The 19,363-nt window shown below is 40.7% G+C and overlaps 1 protein-coding gene across 1 annotated transcript; it reads left to right on the top strand.

Annotated features, from left to right (window-relative positions):
- Positions 1 to 816: 816 nt before the first annotated feature.
- Positions 817 to 18,170, top strand: POPDC3 (popeye domain containing 3). Its single transcript, XM_028509334.2, has 4 exons — positions 817 to 1,012; positions 14,263 to 14,996; positions 16,296 to 16,404; positions 17,347 to 18,170. The coding sequence occupies exons 2-4, from the start codon at positions 14,512 to 14,514 to the stop codon at positions 17,626 to 17,628; spliced, it is 876 nt and encodes a 291-aa protein (XP_028365135.1). The 5' UTR covers positions 817 to 1,012; positions 14,263 to 14,511; the 3' UTR covers positions 17,629 to 18,170.
- The last annotated feature ends 1,193 nt before the right edge of the window (positions 18,171 to 19,363 follow it).

Genomic DNA, 19,363 nt, shown 5'->3' with positions numbered 1-19,363 from the left:
ATTTAAGGGAGGTTAATTTTACCACTTGTATTAATGACTTTTGCAGTTATTCTGGGGACCAAAGGAGACATCGGTTACTCAACAAATGTTGGTTCCTGGCATCGCTGTCACCAACATGTTTATATGGAAGGAAAGCACTGACGCTGAGAGAAGGGAGGAGATGGAAATCCTTGAGGAAGCTGTGTGCTTCCCTGGCCCTCACCAACCCACCGTGCAGTTTAATCCACCAAACAAGACAAAACTTCACGAATTTCATAGGAGGAAAAAAATGCATTTGATGTTTGCCTTAAATTGCATGAATTTGGTTTATTCCTGATTTGAACTTTTTTTGCACTTTAAATTATTTTCTGTGATTTGTCTATAATCTTGATCCAATTGCTTTTTTGAGATGTTCATTGATTTGAATCCAGAGATCAACCTTTGTCCTATACATCCAATATTCCCACACCCCTCTGGTCGTGCATTTCATTTAGCGTATGGTGTGTCTGTGTGGTGAGGGTGAGGTGGGGAGGGTAGATTAAGAGAGTGAGGGAAGATTTACAGTAGTTTTTCAATCCAGTAGTTATCTCCATCGCTCTTTACCTAGTGTAACAGCGAATACCGGGTTTATCTAGTAACTGTGAGAAGTGTTCACTTCCGAAAACTGTCTGCAAACTTTGTCCGAAGCGGCCTCAGGGTTTTATCAGCAGTTCTGTAAAGCAGTGGCCACCCGGCTTGCTCCCTGGGGTTTGCGCTGCCCAGGCCCAACACTGCGGCCGCCACCCCGCCCTCCCCGCCGCGCCTCCCGGCGCGCGTCCTTGCTCGGCCCCTGTCTGCGCCGCTGCGCTGCTCCGGAGCTGCCTTCTGTCGCCGCGCGCCCGGGCGCGGGGAGGGAGCCGGCCCCGTGGGCGCCGAGGAGCGCGGGAGCCCGGAGCTAGGGGCTTCCGCAGGGGCCACCCGGGACCAGCGCGCGGGGCTGGGAAACTTCTGCGGGCACGAGGGAGGAGCTCTGAACAAGGCCGGGGAAGAAAAGGTAAGAAGGGGACCGTGGGGCCGCAGCGGCCGCTGTCTCCCCGGAGCAGTTCGCAGCCGGGCACCTCGCTGCGCGTGGGACAACTTTGCCCGCGCCGCTTCGGCCCTGGCTCCGCCCCGACCCCGGGACCTCGAGGCCGCCGACCCCGGGAGCGCCGGCGCTCCGCCGCCCGGCGCCGGGCCCCACTCAGGCCAACTGCGAGCCCAGAGTCCGGGCGGCGCCACGCGCAGCTCGGCGGCTGGGGGGCTGGAGCGGTCCTTAGAAGCGAATCACCACCCTAGATCTTGTTGGCGCTGCTTTCGCCCCAGGCATTTTTGGAATCCGAAGAGAAAAGGCCGGATTTTGAAGCAACAAAAGCTTGCCCAAGGGGACCCCACAGCCTTATGTTTCACCTTGGGGAAGTCGTGCAGTGACTGGGAGTTTCCCGTCCCACGTCTGTAATGGCCGTGACCAGGATAGGGGGGCTCTGATTTGGGGCAAGAGAAAGCTGCCTCATCAAAGGGGACACTGACCCGTTTTCTCTATTCGGGGATCCCCCTGCCAAAATAAGGGAGGAAGGGAGGAAAGAAATTTGAAAACCACTGAATTACCTCATCACCAACTCGGTTACAGAGGTATAGGGGTCTGTATTTTAGGAAAAGATTAAAGGCACAATCAAAATACAGTAATAGCGCTATGGCAAAAAGAAATGTTTTAACCAGGAGATATTTGCAAAAAGTAAAAAAAAAAATTTCTATGCAATAGTAAATGGAAAAGTAGAATTAGCCCACTTTTGAACATAATTTAATTTGATTTACTAAACTCTTAGAATGTGACAGTCTTCCTTCCCAACTTTTTACTGTAGCTCTTGTAGTAAGGTATTTTGAATTTGCAGGCTTACACATTGTAGTTGGTTGAGTTTTATCGCTGCGTTAAAATATTTTTGCTCTCTGTCCATACTAAGGTTTGGTGGCTATTTTCTTTTCTGTTATTTTTGATAGTGGGGACTGTTGCATGTATATACCTCTGGTGTGACAGTACAGTAACTCGGCATTCTTCTTTATGGCAATAGAACACCAAACAAGAACTACGTGAAAATAAAATATAAACAAAACGAAAATTGGACCTCTTTCCACATTTGCAAAATGAGGAGGTCTTGCTGATCCCAGGTGAATTTTAAGTCTCTTTTCGAGCCCAAATTCTTTTGGAATACTGACATTAATTGAACTCAAGAATAAGACTTTAATCATCCTAAACTTTTATACACATATCCTGGGAGAAACAGTTGAGTTTCTTTCATCTAATCAGCCTCTCAAAAGAGCTGAATCACTGTGTATCCTATGCTTCTAAATGGTGATATTCTATGCTATTAAATAAAAATGTGTCATGGGAAACCAAAATCCCATGCTTCTTACCACAAGACTGACTAATAGAGCTGACACACCGGAGCATTCATGTCTGCTTACTTTGTAGTAGTCTGCAGGAAAGACCAAGAGTGGTTATGAAGCATATGCTGTTGTATATGAGCATAGCAACACGTGAGCAACTTAGCTGTCAGGAAGTTTCAAAACTGCTTTGGAAAATATGCGCGATCAGTTTACAAGCCTGCAAGTTGCAATTGAAATTATTTTTTCTAATTATAGTTATTGGTCAGCTGGGATTGTGACTTATAGAGAGTATAAGAATTTACAAAAGTATATTGAATCATTAAAGATTTTTATAGGGGGTAATATTTCCTTTACCTAAGGAAAATGTCTTAAAGTGAAAGGTGTAACAAGTATTTTCTAAATGAAATAACCAAAAGTTTCTAACTTAAAGTCCCTGTAGTAATGCTGGATCCTCCTGAAACCTGGAGAATTCAGAGAGTAATTTTTGGAGACCCGAAGTGAGACATCAGAATAATAACCCCGAGTGAATCTCACACGCACTCTGAAATTGGGGGGTGGGAGAGTTTAAGTTAATGACAGAGAAGCAGCTGACCAAGCCTATGGAAGAATCTTCATCTCTCCGAGCCCGTTTTCCACTCGGAACAATGCTGAGAACACTACAGTAATTAGGTTGCAGAGTTGCCGTGACTCCTAACTGGGCCGGTGTGTGGAAGACGAGTGCCTGGCACGTGGTACGAGCACGGCCAATCCTAGTTTTCCCTGTCCTCCTTAGGAGGTGTTGTTTATTGACTGAACTAACTGTAAGATAAACAGGTTACAGTTTTTACTGTTAGTTTTAAAAAACTCTGGCAAAATGTTGATAATTGTTGAATCTGGGTAATGGGTATGTAGGGATTTACTATGTTATTATATCATCTCTGTTTTTGTGCATGTTTAAAATTATTCATCAGAAATAATTAAGTGTGGTTCTGAAAAAAAACACATTATAAGATACATTTCTAATCTTGCATTTCATTTTAAATTGCAACTTTTAAAATTATTCTATGTAGACTGGAAGGGTAAGCACAAGTATTCGTATATGGGGAGTGATGGGCATGGAATGGAACTGGGGAACCATCCATGGTGATCTTCCATTTTTTTGGAATTTTTTATTATAAAAAAGACCTAAGAATATGAGAATGTTGATGTTTGTGAATTCTGGTTGTTGGGCTCATAGGTTCTTACTATATTCTTTGAAATCTTTGCATTTAAAAAATTTTTAATTAATGTGAAATCACTTTATTGTTTTATAAAATTATAAAGAATGCAAATAGCACAGATATACACTTGAAAAGTCAAAGTGGTATTCTAGTATCCACAAATAGCCATCCTTAAACTTAAGTGCAGACCATTCTGTGCCTTTCTTTGCATACAAATAGAAGGAGGCAAATGCATTAATATGCAATGTGCTACTCCAGGGGCACTTCAAATATTTTGGGTTTCTTTGTTTTTGATCTTTGATCAAAGTTCTAAATAACAAACTTGTATTTTGATTTTTAAGACTTTAGACTGTAGTTCGAAATATAGTAATTATTTAAACTTAGTATGCAACAACTGACTTTACATGTTTTAGGTAGCTTACATTTATTTGTACCTAAGAAATAATTTTAGCTATTTAAACTGTACCTCATCGATTTGAAACTGGGCTTGGTGTCACCATTTGAATTTCATTAAAATGCAAGCTCCATGAGGGCAGGGACTTATTGAATTATTGCATATATTAATAACAGTTTCCTGGCTATTTGAAAGTTGATGATACAGTCAGTTATGCTATAATGCTTGTTTCTAAAACAAGCATAATTCTAATGCAACTGAAATATTAGGAAACAGTTTGAGCATAACGTGAATTTTGTACTTGCTTAGCACTGTTGACTCAGCAGAAACACCAGGTGAATACATTACACTGCAGTCAGCTGACGGAGCCATGTAGGAATACACAAAGAAGCAAAGGTACACGCACCTTAAACATCTACCACCTACCTTGGCTCACCACGTTATCCTGAAAGACTGTGTTTTGCTGTTCTTTGGTACTTGTGAACTTTCCTATACAAAAACAGTTATTTGGCATCCCAAGAATGTCTAAACATCTGGATTTAAAAGTGCCAAATAGCATATGACAAGAGAAAGCTTCAATACTGAAGAGAAACTTGAGATAAACATTTTTAAGGAGCCATGAGAATACATGGTGTTTCCTGAGCTTCAGGAATAAGGGAGTGACCCACAATGTGGGTCAGGAGAGGCAACACTGCAAAAATAAAAGAAACATCTATGGCTGGAGTAACTTCAAGTTCTGCAAAGTCAATAACAACAAGGCTGAAAGTAACAGAAGAAACGAAGAGATTGTTGAGCATGTGGATTGAGCACCAAACAGTGAGTGATCTTTCTCACAAAGAGAAAGCTTCCGTCTCTACATAAACGCTTTAAAGATATCAACATGCCCTGCGGAAGTGTTCTTTTTAGCTTTAGTAGTGGCTGGCTTAGTAGTTTCAGACATCGCTGACCCTGGTGTGTGGTCCACCTGGTTATTTAGTTAGAAAAAAAAAACTAGAAAAGTTATAGACAATTAGCTAGTGCACATGAACTTGTTAGATGTGTTTGCCAGGAAGGAACATGAGAACCTTAACTATCATGAACACAGAAAAAGGGAGTTAATTTGCTGAATGTAGGTCACTTGGAGGAGAGGGAAATGAAGGTGTCCACCCTTGACTAATATCAAGGAAAGACTGTTCAATGTGTCCTTAAGTCCATTTCTCTTAGCATCTTTCATCAGGAACCTCTAGTGAGGTTCTGACATAATAGCAGCTGATCCAGAGTAAACGGCATCCTGCTAGCCCCTTTAGCCATTTCCAGGGCATGGAGAAATCAGAAGAACTTGAAGCCAAGCATGTGGATTGTTTACTTAAAGCAATCAAATGACAAGCTTGAGAAAGAGAGGTTTACTGCTCTTTTTTTCAAATCAAGAATTATAGAGTGTCAATGATTCAACATAGGAGCCACCCTTTTATCCCTCTGTTGCTTGAAAAATTGTAAGTTCATAAGAGGACATTTAAATTCATTGAATCTTGATCTGAAAGGAGAGGACACAAGAATGCTGTTGATTCACTCTAGTAAATCCATATTTAGATTTAAACTGTAAATGAAGCTGTATGGTATGGTGGTTAAGAGAGCAGGTACTTGCATCTGCCTGCCTGGCAGTGAATCTGGGCTTTGTCATTTGTGTATCCTTAGGCAACCTACTTTATTCCCTATACCTCAGCTTTTCTCATCTGTAAAATGGGGATAATAAAACTACCTAGTTCAAAAATTTGTAAGGTTTAAATGACACAATATTTTAGGGTTCTTAGAACATGGTAAGTAAATGCTCAGTAAATATTAGATGCTGGTAGTAGTAGTAATAGTGGTATATGAGGATTAAGAAGATTGCATTTTCCATCACTCAGCTCATCTGAACTTGGTAGAGTCACGCAATTCAAGAATTACAGAGCCATTTGTTTTGAGTACCTGTGGGCTGTCTTTTGCGGTTAGTCTCTGGATGTGTCTGAATGTCAAGTTTTTGCCCTGTACGCATGGCTCAGTTTTACAAGGAACTGACTAAGCTGAGAGCCCACCATGGAAACACAGTATTTCAGGATCTTCGGAGATAGTAAATTGGTGCTGTTTTTAAGTGACTAAGTTTGTGGTAACAAACTTTGTAGCAAATTACCACAAACTTAGTTACAAATGACAAAACTATTCTGGAAGTTGTCCGTGTGTCTAAATGCTTAATGGTGTTGGGGCCAAGTAAGCACTATAAAGTGGTCCTGGGAACTATAGTGAATTTAAATGTACTCCAAATTCCTAGGGCCTCTCATAGTGTCTTGTGTTCCAGATACTACTGAAGAACCATACTCACCTAATTGTCTTGATCTAAATCTAGCAAGGATTGAGTGTCTTCTCCATAGACCTATACTCCAAGTTCATTATAAGATGTAGATTATTAGATTAATGGAAAGCCTCATGTGTAGTATGTGTATTCACTTTCTATTACTTTGTAACAAATTACCACAAACTTAGTCACTGAAAACAGCAGGTTGTTATCTCATAGTTTCTGTGGGTGGGGAGTCCAGACATGGCTGAAGTGGATCTGCCGCTCCGGTCTCACAAGCCTGCAGTTCAGGAGTCATCCACACCACTGTGCTCCTCATTCGGAGTCCAGGGTCCTCTTCCAAGCTTTGAGGTGCTTGTCAGAATTCAGCTGTCTGTGGTTGTAGGGCTGAGGTTCCCGATTAACTTGGGAACTACTGGTTGGGGACTTGTTTTAGTTCACAGAGACTGCCTGTAGTTCCTTGCCTTGTGGCCCCCATAGGAGGTTCACAGCATGGTGTTTGCTCTCTTCCAGGTCAGTAGGGATATGTCTCTCTAATTTCCAGTCTCTCTCCAGTCCTACAGTGGAGTCTTACATAACATAACATAATCACAGGCGTGACTATTCCAGCACCATTTGCCCTACAATGTTACCTAATCAAGGCAGCATCTGTCCCATTCACAGGTTCTACACACTCAAGCGGAGGGTATTACAGGGTGTGCACACCAGTGGGGCAGGAATCTTAGGGACCATCTTAGACTTGAGAAAGTGAAAAAGCATGCATGGCCGGAGATCAAATGTGACTTTGGCTGAGATGCGAGAATCACAGCCTGTAGACATGTTCTCTAATTTCCTCAAGTCTCAGGAGGAGCCAGGCTCTCATTGGTATGGGGAGGTCAGACGCACACTCTGGCCTCGGAGCCTTGTGGTGCATGGAGAGACTCATGTGTTGTGTGAAAAGCAAGGCAGGTGTGGACCCTGTGGAATCCAGAAAGGCACAATCAATCTGCAGTATAAAACTTAGGAGATTATCCGTCTAGGATTTCCCATGTATTTCAAGAGGTATCATCAGAAGATGAAATTGAGAAAGAAAAACCATGTAATATAGTTGCTCAGGAAAGTGAAATTGTAAGGCAAAAAGAAAAAGCAGGATAAAGGCCAAGAGCTATGATGGGGTTGGCCATCTCAGTAGGCAGGCACCAGATGGTGACATCTATGCCTTGGATAACATCTGACTGACGGGAACAAATGAATATTGTAGCCAATATCATTTACATTTATATCAACTTAATCTTAGATAATTCTTCCGCATTTATATACTTATACACTATACATATGCACTGTTTGCACAGTATCATACCAAATCTTTTCATTTCCTCTCTGTGCTCCTTGAAAGATTCTAGATCAACACAGTCCTAGAGAAATAAAATGCAAGCCACATATGCAATTTTAACTTTTCTAGTAGGAACTTAAAAATAAGAAGAAATAAATAGACAAAATTAACCTTAGTAATGTTTTCTTTAACCCAGTATTTCCAAAACATCATTTCAACATGAAATCAACATAGAAATTATTCACGACATAGTCTTTATCTTTGTACTAAGACTTCAAAAACCATCATGCCGCACACACCTCGTGCAGACCCGGCACATTTCAGGTCCTCACAGCCCAGGCGACGGCGGCCCCCGTGTCGGACAGCACAGCTCTGCAGTGTCACCAAAGGCTCCTGGGCATGAGCGCTTAGTGGTGACTCTCATTTCTCTCTGTACTCACTTTCTAGACAATCTTGCCGACCCCAGTCTGTATTCATTGTTGTCCGGTGTAACAGGGACTGTTAAAAGTGTCCATCCTGCTTCTTACCTTCCGCTGTGAATTTTAGTCTGAGGGCATCAGATTAAACAAGACTGAAGCTGAGCCCCCCTTTCTTCTGGGTTCTTTCTGAACTCTGGGATCTCCTGCAATTCCAAAAGGTCTTCCACCCGTCTTTGTTCCTCTGTCTCAGTGGAGACGCTTCCTCTTTGACTTCTTCCTCGCAGTCTAACTTTCCTTTCTTTTAAATCCAACACCCAAACCATTGATTCAGTCCTCTCTCACTTGGGCTTCCTGACTTATTAACCTGCTTGTTCCAAAGCTATTCCAAACACTGTTTCCCACCTGAGCACTGCTGTCCTTATCAGTCAGTGAACATTTGTCGAAGACTCACTCTCTTCCAGACAGAGGGGAATACTGAGCATATACAGGGTGGGAAAAAGTAGGTTTATAGTTGTTTTTATGGAAAACAATACAATATTAATAAATAGTAATACAAGAATAAAAACTGTTTCACGAACTCACAACTGTAAAACTACTTTTGCCCCACTCTGTATATCTACATACCAATCAATGAAGCTGATATTTTAAAAATACACGTAGTGTGTTCATTTCTTTAAAAATTATTTATGTACAACTGAGAGAATAATCAAGTTATGATATATAATTATAATATAATTCATATATAACATACATTATATGTTTTATATATTATATATTATATCCATCAAGATAACATAATATATAATGGTAGCGTACAGAGATAATAAAGGCCACAAAAACTCAGAGCCTATGTGGTCCACTTCAGGCCACTGTGTCAAGGAAAGGCTAGTGCAAAATATCCACAAACCTCAAGTTTTCTTGGAATAATGAGTGGTTAGGAAGGGAAATGTCTCGTTACCTGAGGAAACATGGAAATGAGAATACACAAGGAGAAAAAGTGCCTTTCCAACCCCTAAAAATAAGGATTAAAATCTAGGTCCTTTACTCTATAGAATGTTCTGATGTCTCTCACCCTGCCCCCCTTTCCTGTCTTTTAGTTCAATATTCCTTAACCCTGATTGCACACCAAAATCCCGGGTAAGTTTGTGGGGAAAACGGGCCAGTGCTGGGCCCGGCACAGGCCTTCAGTAATTCATTCAACCCACTGTGGAGCTGGCCCAGGGACAAAGCTGCTGTGGAGACCTGCAGTCTTCATTCCATTCTGCCACTCCACTGCACGTGTTGACCCACGTTTGGAAGAACCTTCTGTTCCACATAGAGTCGTGTTATTCTAGGGCTAAAAGGACCTCATGTTACTTTGTCCACCTTACTGTTGAGGAAACTGGTCTAGAAATAGAAAAATCACATATTCAGGGGTACAGCTAAGACCAGAGCCCTTCTCTTTGGTAGCAATGTGCACAGCAGTATGGTATGCTAACACCAGTACCACAGCCATGGACAGACAGCGAGAGAGCAAGGAGCGATGCACTGAGTGATCGGCCTGGAAAGACAGCCCAGTAGTCAACAGGAGTGGTCAAAGCGGAGGCCCTGCAAACAAGCAATGATAATTCAGAGACCGTTCAAGAACAACATAAAAATAATGGTTCTCAAACATCAGTGTGCAGAAGAGTCAACTGGGAGCTCATTAGAAATTCATCGCCCTGGCTGGCGTAGCTCAGTGGATTGAGCGCGGGCTGGAACCAAAGTGTCCCAGGTTCGATTCCCAGCCAGGGTACATTCCTGGGTTGCAGGCCATAACCCCCAGCAACCGCACATTGATGTGTGTGTGTGTGTGTCTCTCTCTCTCTCTCTCTCTCTCCCCCTCCCTTCCCTCCCTAAAAATAAATAAATAAAAATCTTTTTTAAAAAAAGAAAGAAATTCATCTTCCTGGGTCCCTTCCTGGCTCAGGAGTGCCAGGATGGAGCCACCTCGGGCCACCCAGGTGATTCTGATGCAGGTGATCTAAGGACCTGCTGGGAAGTTCTGAAGTCTAAGCTAAGATTTAGAAGATTGTTGGTAGCTTCCAATAACTGGCTTCTTGGCATTTGGAAAGTGAAGACTCAAGGGTGGGTTGGTTACAGGTCTATACCTACCGATAGTAGGAGGTCAGGACACAAGGTAGGGAAGAATAACAGAGATCACCCCAAAGGAATGAGTAAACTTAGAATTTATTAACTTAAAGATGGACAGCAGCCAAAAGTGACCATTTGTATTTCTGTCTTCAGTTGTAGTCCTCTGGGAGGAAAAAAATAGTTTTTAAAACTATCTTCTCTGAATGGCTCGGCTCTGTCATATTCAAGCAACGAGTACAGTTATGGTACTGCTGTTTACTTAACATTTTGCCAAGAGTTTTTAGTATTTTCTCATTTGAATCTTCCAGGACCCTTTAGAGTGGACAGAGTAGGTAACGTTGCCTGTTTCACTGACGAACAAACATTCCTGAGCTGCTCTAAGTAGCAGGGAGGAAACTGCGTTTTCTCAAACCTGCTACTGTGGAAGCAGAATGAAGCGGTTCAGACTGTGAACTTCAGTCAGGCAGACCTGGTTGGAATCTTAGTTCCGATCTTAACGATGTGAACTGAAACAATTTATTTACCTTCGCTGAGTTTCTATTTTCTCATCTGTAAGATGGATATACTAGTACCTTCCTCACAGGGTTATTGTGAAGGTTAAGGGAGATGACTTTTTAAAGATGCCTGGCACATAGTTGCTGAGCAAGTATATCTCCCTGAGGATCAGTACAAAAGGTCAACTTGAGGTAAATGACTGTTTCACATATGGAACACATACCAAAGTTAGGATCTGATTCCAATTAATGTGAAGAATATTGATAGAATTTTGAACTTTTAGGTTGCCTAGCAACCACAACTAACTCAATACCACCAATTACCAAAGTTTTCAATCAGGTCAGTAATTCAGCTGCTTTACTTAAGGAGCTCAAGGTTGTAAGAAGACAAAAGGATTCCCCTATGAATCTGGAGTTGTGCCAGACATTTTAAATAAGTGATGTCTTACTTCCTTAGTGTCTTTGTACTGAAGTATCTTGGATGTTGGGGTCTTCCCCACTTCTCGTCCCCTAAGTGACAGAAGATGTTAGGCCATCCATTAAATTGGGTTGAGTCTGGGAATCCAGAGCCTCTACACCAGTGTATTCAATCGACAGCAATTGGGTGCCAGGCATCAGAAATACAAAAACATTTCTCATTGTCCCTTAAGAATTTCAGATTCTAAGAGAGGAAATTAGTTGATGTTAAATAATTATAGAGCAAATCATTCCTTGAGTGGCTTTCTGTACCTTTGTCCCTGGCAGTATTCTAAGCATTATAGATTGAATGGTACAAGTGGATATAGCAGGTCTTAAATATCCAGTGTCAGGGTCATTATTTTCCTGGCAAACCAGTCCTGGCAGAATATCCCACTTTGGTCTCCCAACACATTAATACCAGATTGACAGGCTTGAAAGGGGGTCTTGGCTGCTGGGGGCCTTGGCAGAGCGGGACGTGAGCTTCCACCTGTCGTGGGGACTTACTGACTCTTTCACCTGAAGCAAGCGGCTTACCGTCTTGTGCCCTGCTTCTCTCATGTGTAAGCTGGGCACGGTGATTCGGATCCTGCCTCTCTTGTGACAATAAGTGTGATTCAATGAGGTAATGTACAAGTTCTGAATAGATCGATGCAATTTCTGAGCTAATCTTCATCAGTTTGCCACCAAGTTTATGCCTTCCTTTACGTTTCTTTATTCCTTTATATCACTACTCAGGGTATTAAAATTTAAAAAGAAAAGGTGGGGAGGGGTGGTACTTGGAATTATTGTGTTTATTTGCATTTACATTTGTCTCCATCATTTGTATCACCATGTGCTAACTTCTTTTGTAGGGAAGATTGATTTCGTTGCTTACTATATCCATTGTGTCACTTTGGCATTCTAGTGTTTATTTACCCAAAAACATGCCTTAAGGCCTACAAGCCTCTCACAGTTGGTTGATGAATCATGTTCAACATTCATCTAGCATAGCTGGCACAATACCAAAGGGACACTCATGCTCCTCACCTGCCCCTGTCACTTCCTCCCTCTTCTAATACAGTGCATCTGTTTTGGTGACTGAATGAAAACACGCCAAGTGGAGAAAGGCTGGGTGTGGAGTAATGTAAGCAGGGCAGTGAGACAGTGTCAAGGATAGGAGGCGGCTTGGGGCAGCTTACTGAGGCAGAAGCTGACTGGGAAAGAAAGACCCGAAGCACATTGCGTCTCGTGACCATAAAGGGTCAGACTCTAAGTGTATGCAACCCAGTACATCTCCCAAGTCAAGATATTTAGGGGACAAGATATCCATAAGCTCCCTTCTGAACTGCCACCAACAGTTTACATGGCCTTTCCCCATTAGGATCATTTTAACATTTTGTCAAGGATTATAAATTTTTAAGGAAGTTTGAACCAAAGTTCAGGGCTCCACTAGCAGAGGCTGTATGTTTGGTACCCTGAGGAAGTGATTAATGGAAAATACCCTAGTTTTAAAAGTAGAACAGCAGGGAGATTGACATTTGCAGTCTGGTATTTCACAGTTCTCACTACCCATTGTATTTTTTAAAATTTTCCTTGAATATCCAGTCATATATAATTTTGTGTTTTATTTAAAAGATGAGAAGTTAAACATGTTTGGGGGCCAGTCTGCCCTGAATGTCATGGTCTCAGAGGGTCAGGAAGAGGTGATAATTCGAGTGAGGCAGAATGTTTGAAATGTATTTGAAAGCAAGTTGAGTAAAAACAATATCACAGTAAGTTATAGGTCTGTGTCGTTATTATTATTATCATTATTATCATTATTATTGCTTCTTTTAATGATTCACCTGGTAGCATTCTTAAAGTCAATACTTGCTGAGAAAGGGATCCCAACCCAGGAAGAAAAACCAGGGACTTCAGCAGCAGCAGCATCTTTCCTTCCGTTTCTAGTTCTGCTGATGATTACACCATTCCTTTATTTAAACTTCAGCTCAGTCATTTTCGCCTCTGTGTGTATATTTTTTTCTGTGAAACAAAATCTGTGATACCTGATATTTTATTAATAGGTGTTCTGGAAATAATCTGTCTCAGATATAACACTAAATATAGCATACAGGTTCAAGGGTTTTGAATGTTAATTGTGAGAAAAAATCAATCTAATGAATGCTTCACAGTGAAACATTTATTGTTGAGAAAACTGGTGGTAAATGACACATACCCTACAGCTCTTCATCATGGTTGAGTATGTGACTCAGATCACATATTAGCATTTGTACCATATGGCTGAAAGGGTAGAGAATATATGTGTAGGGAAACAAGTCGGTAACATTTTGACCATCTGGTAAATAAATATGCAAGTAGAAGGAATTTCAATATTTATTTAGTTATAAGGATGCAACCTTTCGTCTGAAATAGCCTCTAATATGGTGAAGTAGAATTGAATTTATATTTCTCAAGTAATTTTTATCTAAGTCACTAAATATTTTTACAGTGTACTATGTGCTCTTAAGATCTGACTTTGGTTATGTGTTTCTTATGTTTACTTATTTATTAGGACTCCGTAAAGTGCCTCATTTAAAACATCTTCCAGGAGAGGCCGCAGGACGGGACCCAGCGCGTGGGTTCACGTGCTGCCGTTCTGCTCTGTCACCACCCAGTGGTCTGGGATCAAGTTCTTGGCCTCTCTCATTCAGACATTGTCAAATAGCACCTCTCAAAAGGTGGGCCACAGAGGGCGTTGGGTTGATGCACAAAATCATGTGGGCACCTCATCCTAAATTCCAACATGAGGTCCCTCCCCCCACAACCAGAGGAGATTCTGAGTCAGTATGTCTGAGAAACAATCTATGAATCTGCACTTTTAGTCACTGTCCCAAGTGATTCTGAAGTATATTGAACTACTGTTATGGAAACTAGCTGATTATAGCACTTAACTCTCTTGAAAAATATGTAGTTATTTAATCCTAACAAATATGAAAATGTCTGTTAATAATTTATTATTATTAATAAGTGTACTCTAGAAATATACCTTCTGTATCCTAGAAATGTAACACTTGATAGCATTGGTGCTTAAAATATTACAACTTTATTGAGAATAGGAGTTTACCTTGAATAAGTAATGTTGGTGATTCATTAAATATACATCTCAATTATCCTTGTTTAATTAGATTCTTTTTGTTTTGTTTTGTTTTGTTTTGTTTTGCACAGGAAACCACAAAATATTAGTGGACTACATTTAAATCAGAAGCCCCGAAGAACTTACAGAAGCAGCATGGGATTCTTCATTTTCCAAGATCCATACACTCCACACCCTTAATCACCACAACTCGTGTCCAGGCTTTCTCTGGTTTCGGGAGGATTTAGCAAAACTTGGATGATGGAGAAGCAAAGGACTTAATTACTCACTTCGATATCATCTAACATCAACGGGAAAGCAAACCAGACAGTAATACAGCCATGGAAAGAAATTTAACTTTATGGAAGAACCTGATCGATGAACACCCCGTCTGCACAACCTGGAAGCAAGAGGCTGAAGGAGCCATTTATCATCTTGCCAGTATTTTATTTGTAGTAGGTTTCATGGGTGGCAGTGGATTCTTCGGACAACTTTATGTCTTCAGTTTGCTGGGGTTGGGTTTTCTCTGCTCTGCTGTCTGGGCTTGGGTAGATATCTGTGCAGCTGACATCTTTTCCTGGAACTTTGTACTCTTTATTATCTGCTTCATGCAATTTGTTCATATTGCATACCAAGTGCACAGCATAACCTTTGCCCGAGAATTCCAGCTGTTGTATAGCTCCCTTTTCCAGCCTCTGGGGATCTCTTTGCCTGTCTTCAGAACAATTGCTCTGAGCTCTGAAGTGGTCACTTTGGAAAAGGAGCACTGTTATGCCATGCAGGGGAAAACCTCCATTGATAAACTCTCTCTGCTTATCTCAGGAAGGTTTGTACTCTTGGTGCTTAAATGTCTTTCTTCTAGCTACTAGCTTCTCTTCCCTTCTGCTACATTTCTATCTCAGGGTAGCATAGTCCTGTGTGAATTTAACACCCTGTATTGTGGGAAAGCCCCTGACACACGAGTCATGGACGTAGGCATTCAGAGTACATGGTATTATTTGCCTGAAGCAAGAAATAATCTAGAGCCTTGATATTTCTACTTAGAAATCAAATGTATGAATTGATTTATCTGGATATGCTATGTGTTACTTGGAAGTAATTAGCTTCCAAGCTAATTACTGAAAGTTATGAGAATGATGCCAGCTTGAATTAATATAATACTTATGCTGGCGTGCAAAATATTTTAAATAGATTCTCATAGGGCATTCTTTTAAGTAATAGAGAACATTACATTTTGTAATGATCAACTCTTTCAGTAATTTCTAGCAATTGACCATTTGCTAGAAGCAAGGTGGGTGCACCTTATGTTGGATAGATAGATAGATAGATAGATAGATGACCCTTGAACAACACAGAGGTAGGGACGCTGGCCTCCCCACAGACCTCCATGTATAAATTTTGACTCCCCAGAAACTTTACCAATAGCCTGTTGTTGACCAAAAGCCTTACCCATCATTTAGTCAGTTAACACATATTTTGCATGTTGTATGCATTATATACTGTACTCTTTCTATTAAGTAAACTTGAGAAAAACTGTTATTAATAAAACTGTAAGAAAGAGAAAATGTATTTACAGTATTTGTTGAAAAAATTGCATATAAGTGGACTTGCACAGTTCAAACCTATGTTGTTCAATGGTCAACTTTATATAAATAAATAATATATATTATGTATATATTATATATAACAGAAAACTTGGGGGAGGAAACAATGTGATTATTTATGTTTTCTTTAAAGGTTAAGTATTTAATTTACAGAGGTATTTATCATGGTAATCTTTTATGTTCTTCAGTGTTCTACTTAATTTAAATCTGAGTTCACTGAAACTTTTTTTAAGTGTAATATACATGCATAAGTGGGCACACATCATAAACGGACAGCTTGATGAATTTTCTGATGAATTCTGCCCAATATGCTAGAATTTCACCTGTGTGAGGAACATCAGTACATGAATCTTAGAGGAGATTTGTCACTTATTATCATGTGTGAATTTAATATTTTTCCCTTTAAAATTTTTATAGCCACAAAGGTCATCAGAGACCTGAAATATTGCTCCCTCCCCTTGCCCCCAATTATGTGTTGGCTTTCTCCTTCCTCATAAATGCTATGTTTTGTGTTTGGGTAGGATCAGAGTGACAGTGGATGGCGAGTTTCTGCATTACATTTTCCCCTTCCAGTTCCTGGATTCTCCTGAATGGGACTCACTGAGACCCACGGAGGAAGGCACTTTTCAGGTAAGGGATAGCAGGCGCACACGGTGAACCCGGCCTCTTCCGAACAGATAAACAAACACAGCAGCAGGTGGCAGCGGAATAATTTATATTTAACTCTGGAATGTACCGTGCAGCATGCATGACTTCCCAAAGCCGCCTGACTCTGGCTGGTTAATGTCACTTTATAGGTCCAGCAACAGGAGAAGAATGGGTTTCATATGACATAAAGGAGTTCATGAGAAATAGTCTTGATTTTTTTTTGCTTAATTCCAAATATGGGAATAAAAATATAATTCATTGAGATTTGACCCTACCCTAAACACTGCTGCTGTGATGGTTTAAAAACACCAAGAAAGAAATCTGCCCTTATTACAAAATAACTGATTTTTAAAATTTAAAATGCTGATGGTTTGCAACAAAATGCTAAACCTCCTGTCTATGCTCTGCTGCCCATGTCTGGTAGTTTTGAAGGATAATCAGTTCAGTAGGTTCAATCTGTTATAATGCATTCTGTTTCCATATGATTAATACATGTACCATATGTGTGTGTGTTTACAAATAGAAATTCATGTACATATGCAGAATAGGTAAATAAATTCTATTTTGTACTACTGAAACTGGATTAGGTTAAATGTCCACAGTCCTCAGTACTGACTTTGAAATATTTCTCTAACATTAGCCAACTTTATTATATTTTAGTATAAGGAGCTCTTGCTGCAGTGAAATGCAAAACATAGATATTAGAACTTAGAAAACAGATAAATTTGAGATGGGCACAATGCTGTGGCTATTCATGGTATAAATTTTATATATAGTCATGAATTTTGGGGGTCAGTGGGATCTTTTAACGTTAAAAAAGCAGAAGGAAAATTTATTTAAAATTTGGAGCACAAAAAATGTGGCAGAACTTTTCCTGTTCCCTGATCCTTGTTTATACGTGATTTTACTTATTTATTTTTTTAGGTAACCCTCACAGCAGAAACTGATTGCCGGTATGTGTCTTGGAGAAGAAAGAAATTGTATTTGCTCTTCGCTCAGCATCGTTACATCTCCCGCCTGTTTTCAGTTTTAATTGGCAGTGACATTGCAGATAAACTCTATGCTTTGAACGACAGGGTGTACATAGGAAAAAGATACCACTACGATATTCGGTTACCCAACTTCTATCAACTTGCAAGTCCTGAAAAGCCCAGGTCACCCCTGATAAGACATTTTCAGAATTCCAAAAAATATTGTGATAAATGACATCGAAGTCTGAAGTTTTATAATTATAAAAAAAAAGACTCTCTTCATCCTTCCCCAAAATTAAATAGCAAAATAAAGAAAATTGAGTTCACTCATATTTTTATAAATCAAACTGAGAGGCAAGACACCATTGCCCGCTGTTTTATTCATCTCCACTTCTGCATTGTGAATAAATTTTGCCAATTTTTCTTATTTCTCATTTGGCTAAATGGGGGGAGGATGAATATGGGCAGTTTGTCCTTTTCTGCATCAGAACGGGGAGAATGAAATGGTGCATTCTCAGCTATTTCCTCAGATTTATTCAAATCTGTTCTCTTGCCCCATTAAGTTAGCTGTTGCTTCTCTAGAAGCAGCCAGTGAGCACTCTCAGCAGGAGAGTGGACTGATGTGGCAACACATCCACGTTTCCAGAATTCACTTTCTGCTACAGCCTCTGATGAAAGCTAGATGGGTTGTTGTGGTGGGTTGCAACTATTTATTTAAATGTGAAGTTACCTAATGTGACTAGAAAGCAGAATAAACGTGAGATGATAATATGCCAATCTTGAAGCCTGTTCTCTTGCTACACATCATTCATCAACTTCATCTTTACAGTAACATATTCTAAAAGAGGCATTTCATGGAAAACAAAATTGCATAATAATTACTGAGTAAAAAGAACACCCATAAAGAAATAGTAAAAATGTTTCACTGCATAGTCATCTCACACACTCAGCTGAAAGAGTAAGCGTGAGTGGTTTGACTGGAGTGTGAGGGACACTTAGCGAATGTTCCCCCACCAAACAAAGAAGGGAGTCTGCCTTCCAGCCACTCCAGCAGCTTTGTACAGAAGAGCTTTAGAAAGAGACCCTCAGTCACAGATCCGATCCCTATTTTTGGGAAACTGTTTTGCTTTTGTTTTTAATATTGCACGCAGGCCATTTTCTTTCGTGGAAAGATATATCATCCTAAGTTTGACAAATGTGTACTGAGCACCTTCCATGGGTCCAGGTGCTGATCTGGGCAGTGGGGCATACATCAGGTAACTGACAGTTCCTATTCCTCACAGAGCTTACATACTGGGGGTGAAAAAGACCAATAATAAATCAGAAAAACCTAGAGTCAGAAAGAGACAGTGCCACGCAAAACAATAAATGAGCGAAGATAGATAGGAAGGGGCAGTGCCCTTTAATAGGATGGTTAAGGAAGGCCTAAATCAGAAGGTAATGTTTGAACAAAACCTGAAAGAGGAAAGGAACAATCCAAGCAGATAAAGGGCAATCTGGGCAGAGAGGAGATCAGGAGCTGAGGGGTGAGCCCGAGCAGCTGGAAGGCCAGCATGGCTGGGGCAGAGTGACTGCCCTTAGAGAAAGAGGGCAAAGATGTGATTTGGAGCAGATTGGGTGGGGCCTCATAACTCCTGGTAAAAACTGGGACTTTTATTCTGAGAGTGACCAGAAGCCACTGGAGAGTTTCAAATAGAAGAATGACGTGATCTACCTAATCTTTAATAAAATCACGTTAGCTAGCCTGCTGAGAATAGACTGGGGGAGGTGGGCAGGGAAGACAAGAGTGGACTTGGAAGGGAAGATCAGGGTCAAGTGTGATATGCCAACTAGACACTGAAGTAAACAATGAATCTAGAGTTCAAGAGAAAGGTCTGAGCTAGAGGTCAGGCAGCATTTCACAAAGAGATGATATTTAAAGCTGTGAGAGAGGTGAGATGGCCAAGGAAGTGAGTGTAGACTCAGAAGAA

This window comes from Phyllostomus discolor, chromosome 4 (genome assembly GCF_004126475.2).
Source record: "Phyllostomus discolor isolate MPI-MPIP mPhyDis1 chromosome 4, mPhyDis1.pri.v3, whole genome shotgun sequence".
Classification (NCBI taxonomy): Eukaryota; Metazoa; Chordata; class Mammalia; order Chiroptera; family Phyllostomidae; genus Phyllostomus; species Phyllostomus discolor.
This window is presented reverse-complemented; position numbering and strand designations above follow the sequence as displayed.

Bases quoted from the DNA above. Each gene is read 5' to 3' on its own strand.
- POPDC3 (XM_028509334.2), top strand. From the start codon at position 14,512: ATGGAAAGAAATTTAACTTTATGGAAGAACCTGATCGATGAACACCCC. The intron at 14,997-16,295 runs GTTTGTACTCTT...GTGTTTGGGTAG, and splicing joins TCTCTGCTTATCTCAGGAAG to GATCAGAGTGACAGTGGATG. The intron at 16,405-17,346 runs GTAAGGGATAGC...TTATTTTTTTAG, and splicing joins CGGAGGAAGGCACTTTTCAG to GTAACCCTCACAGCAGAAAC.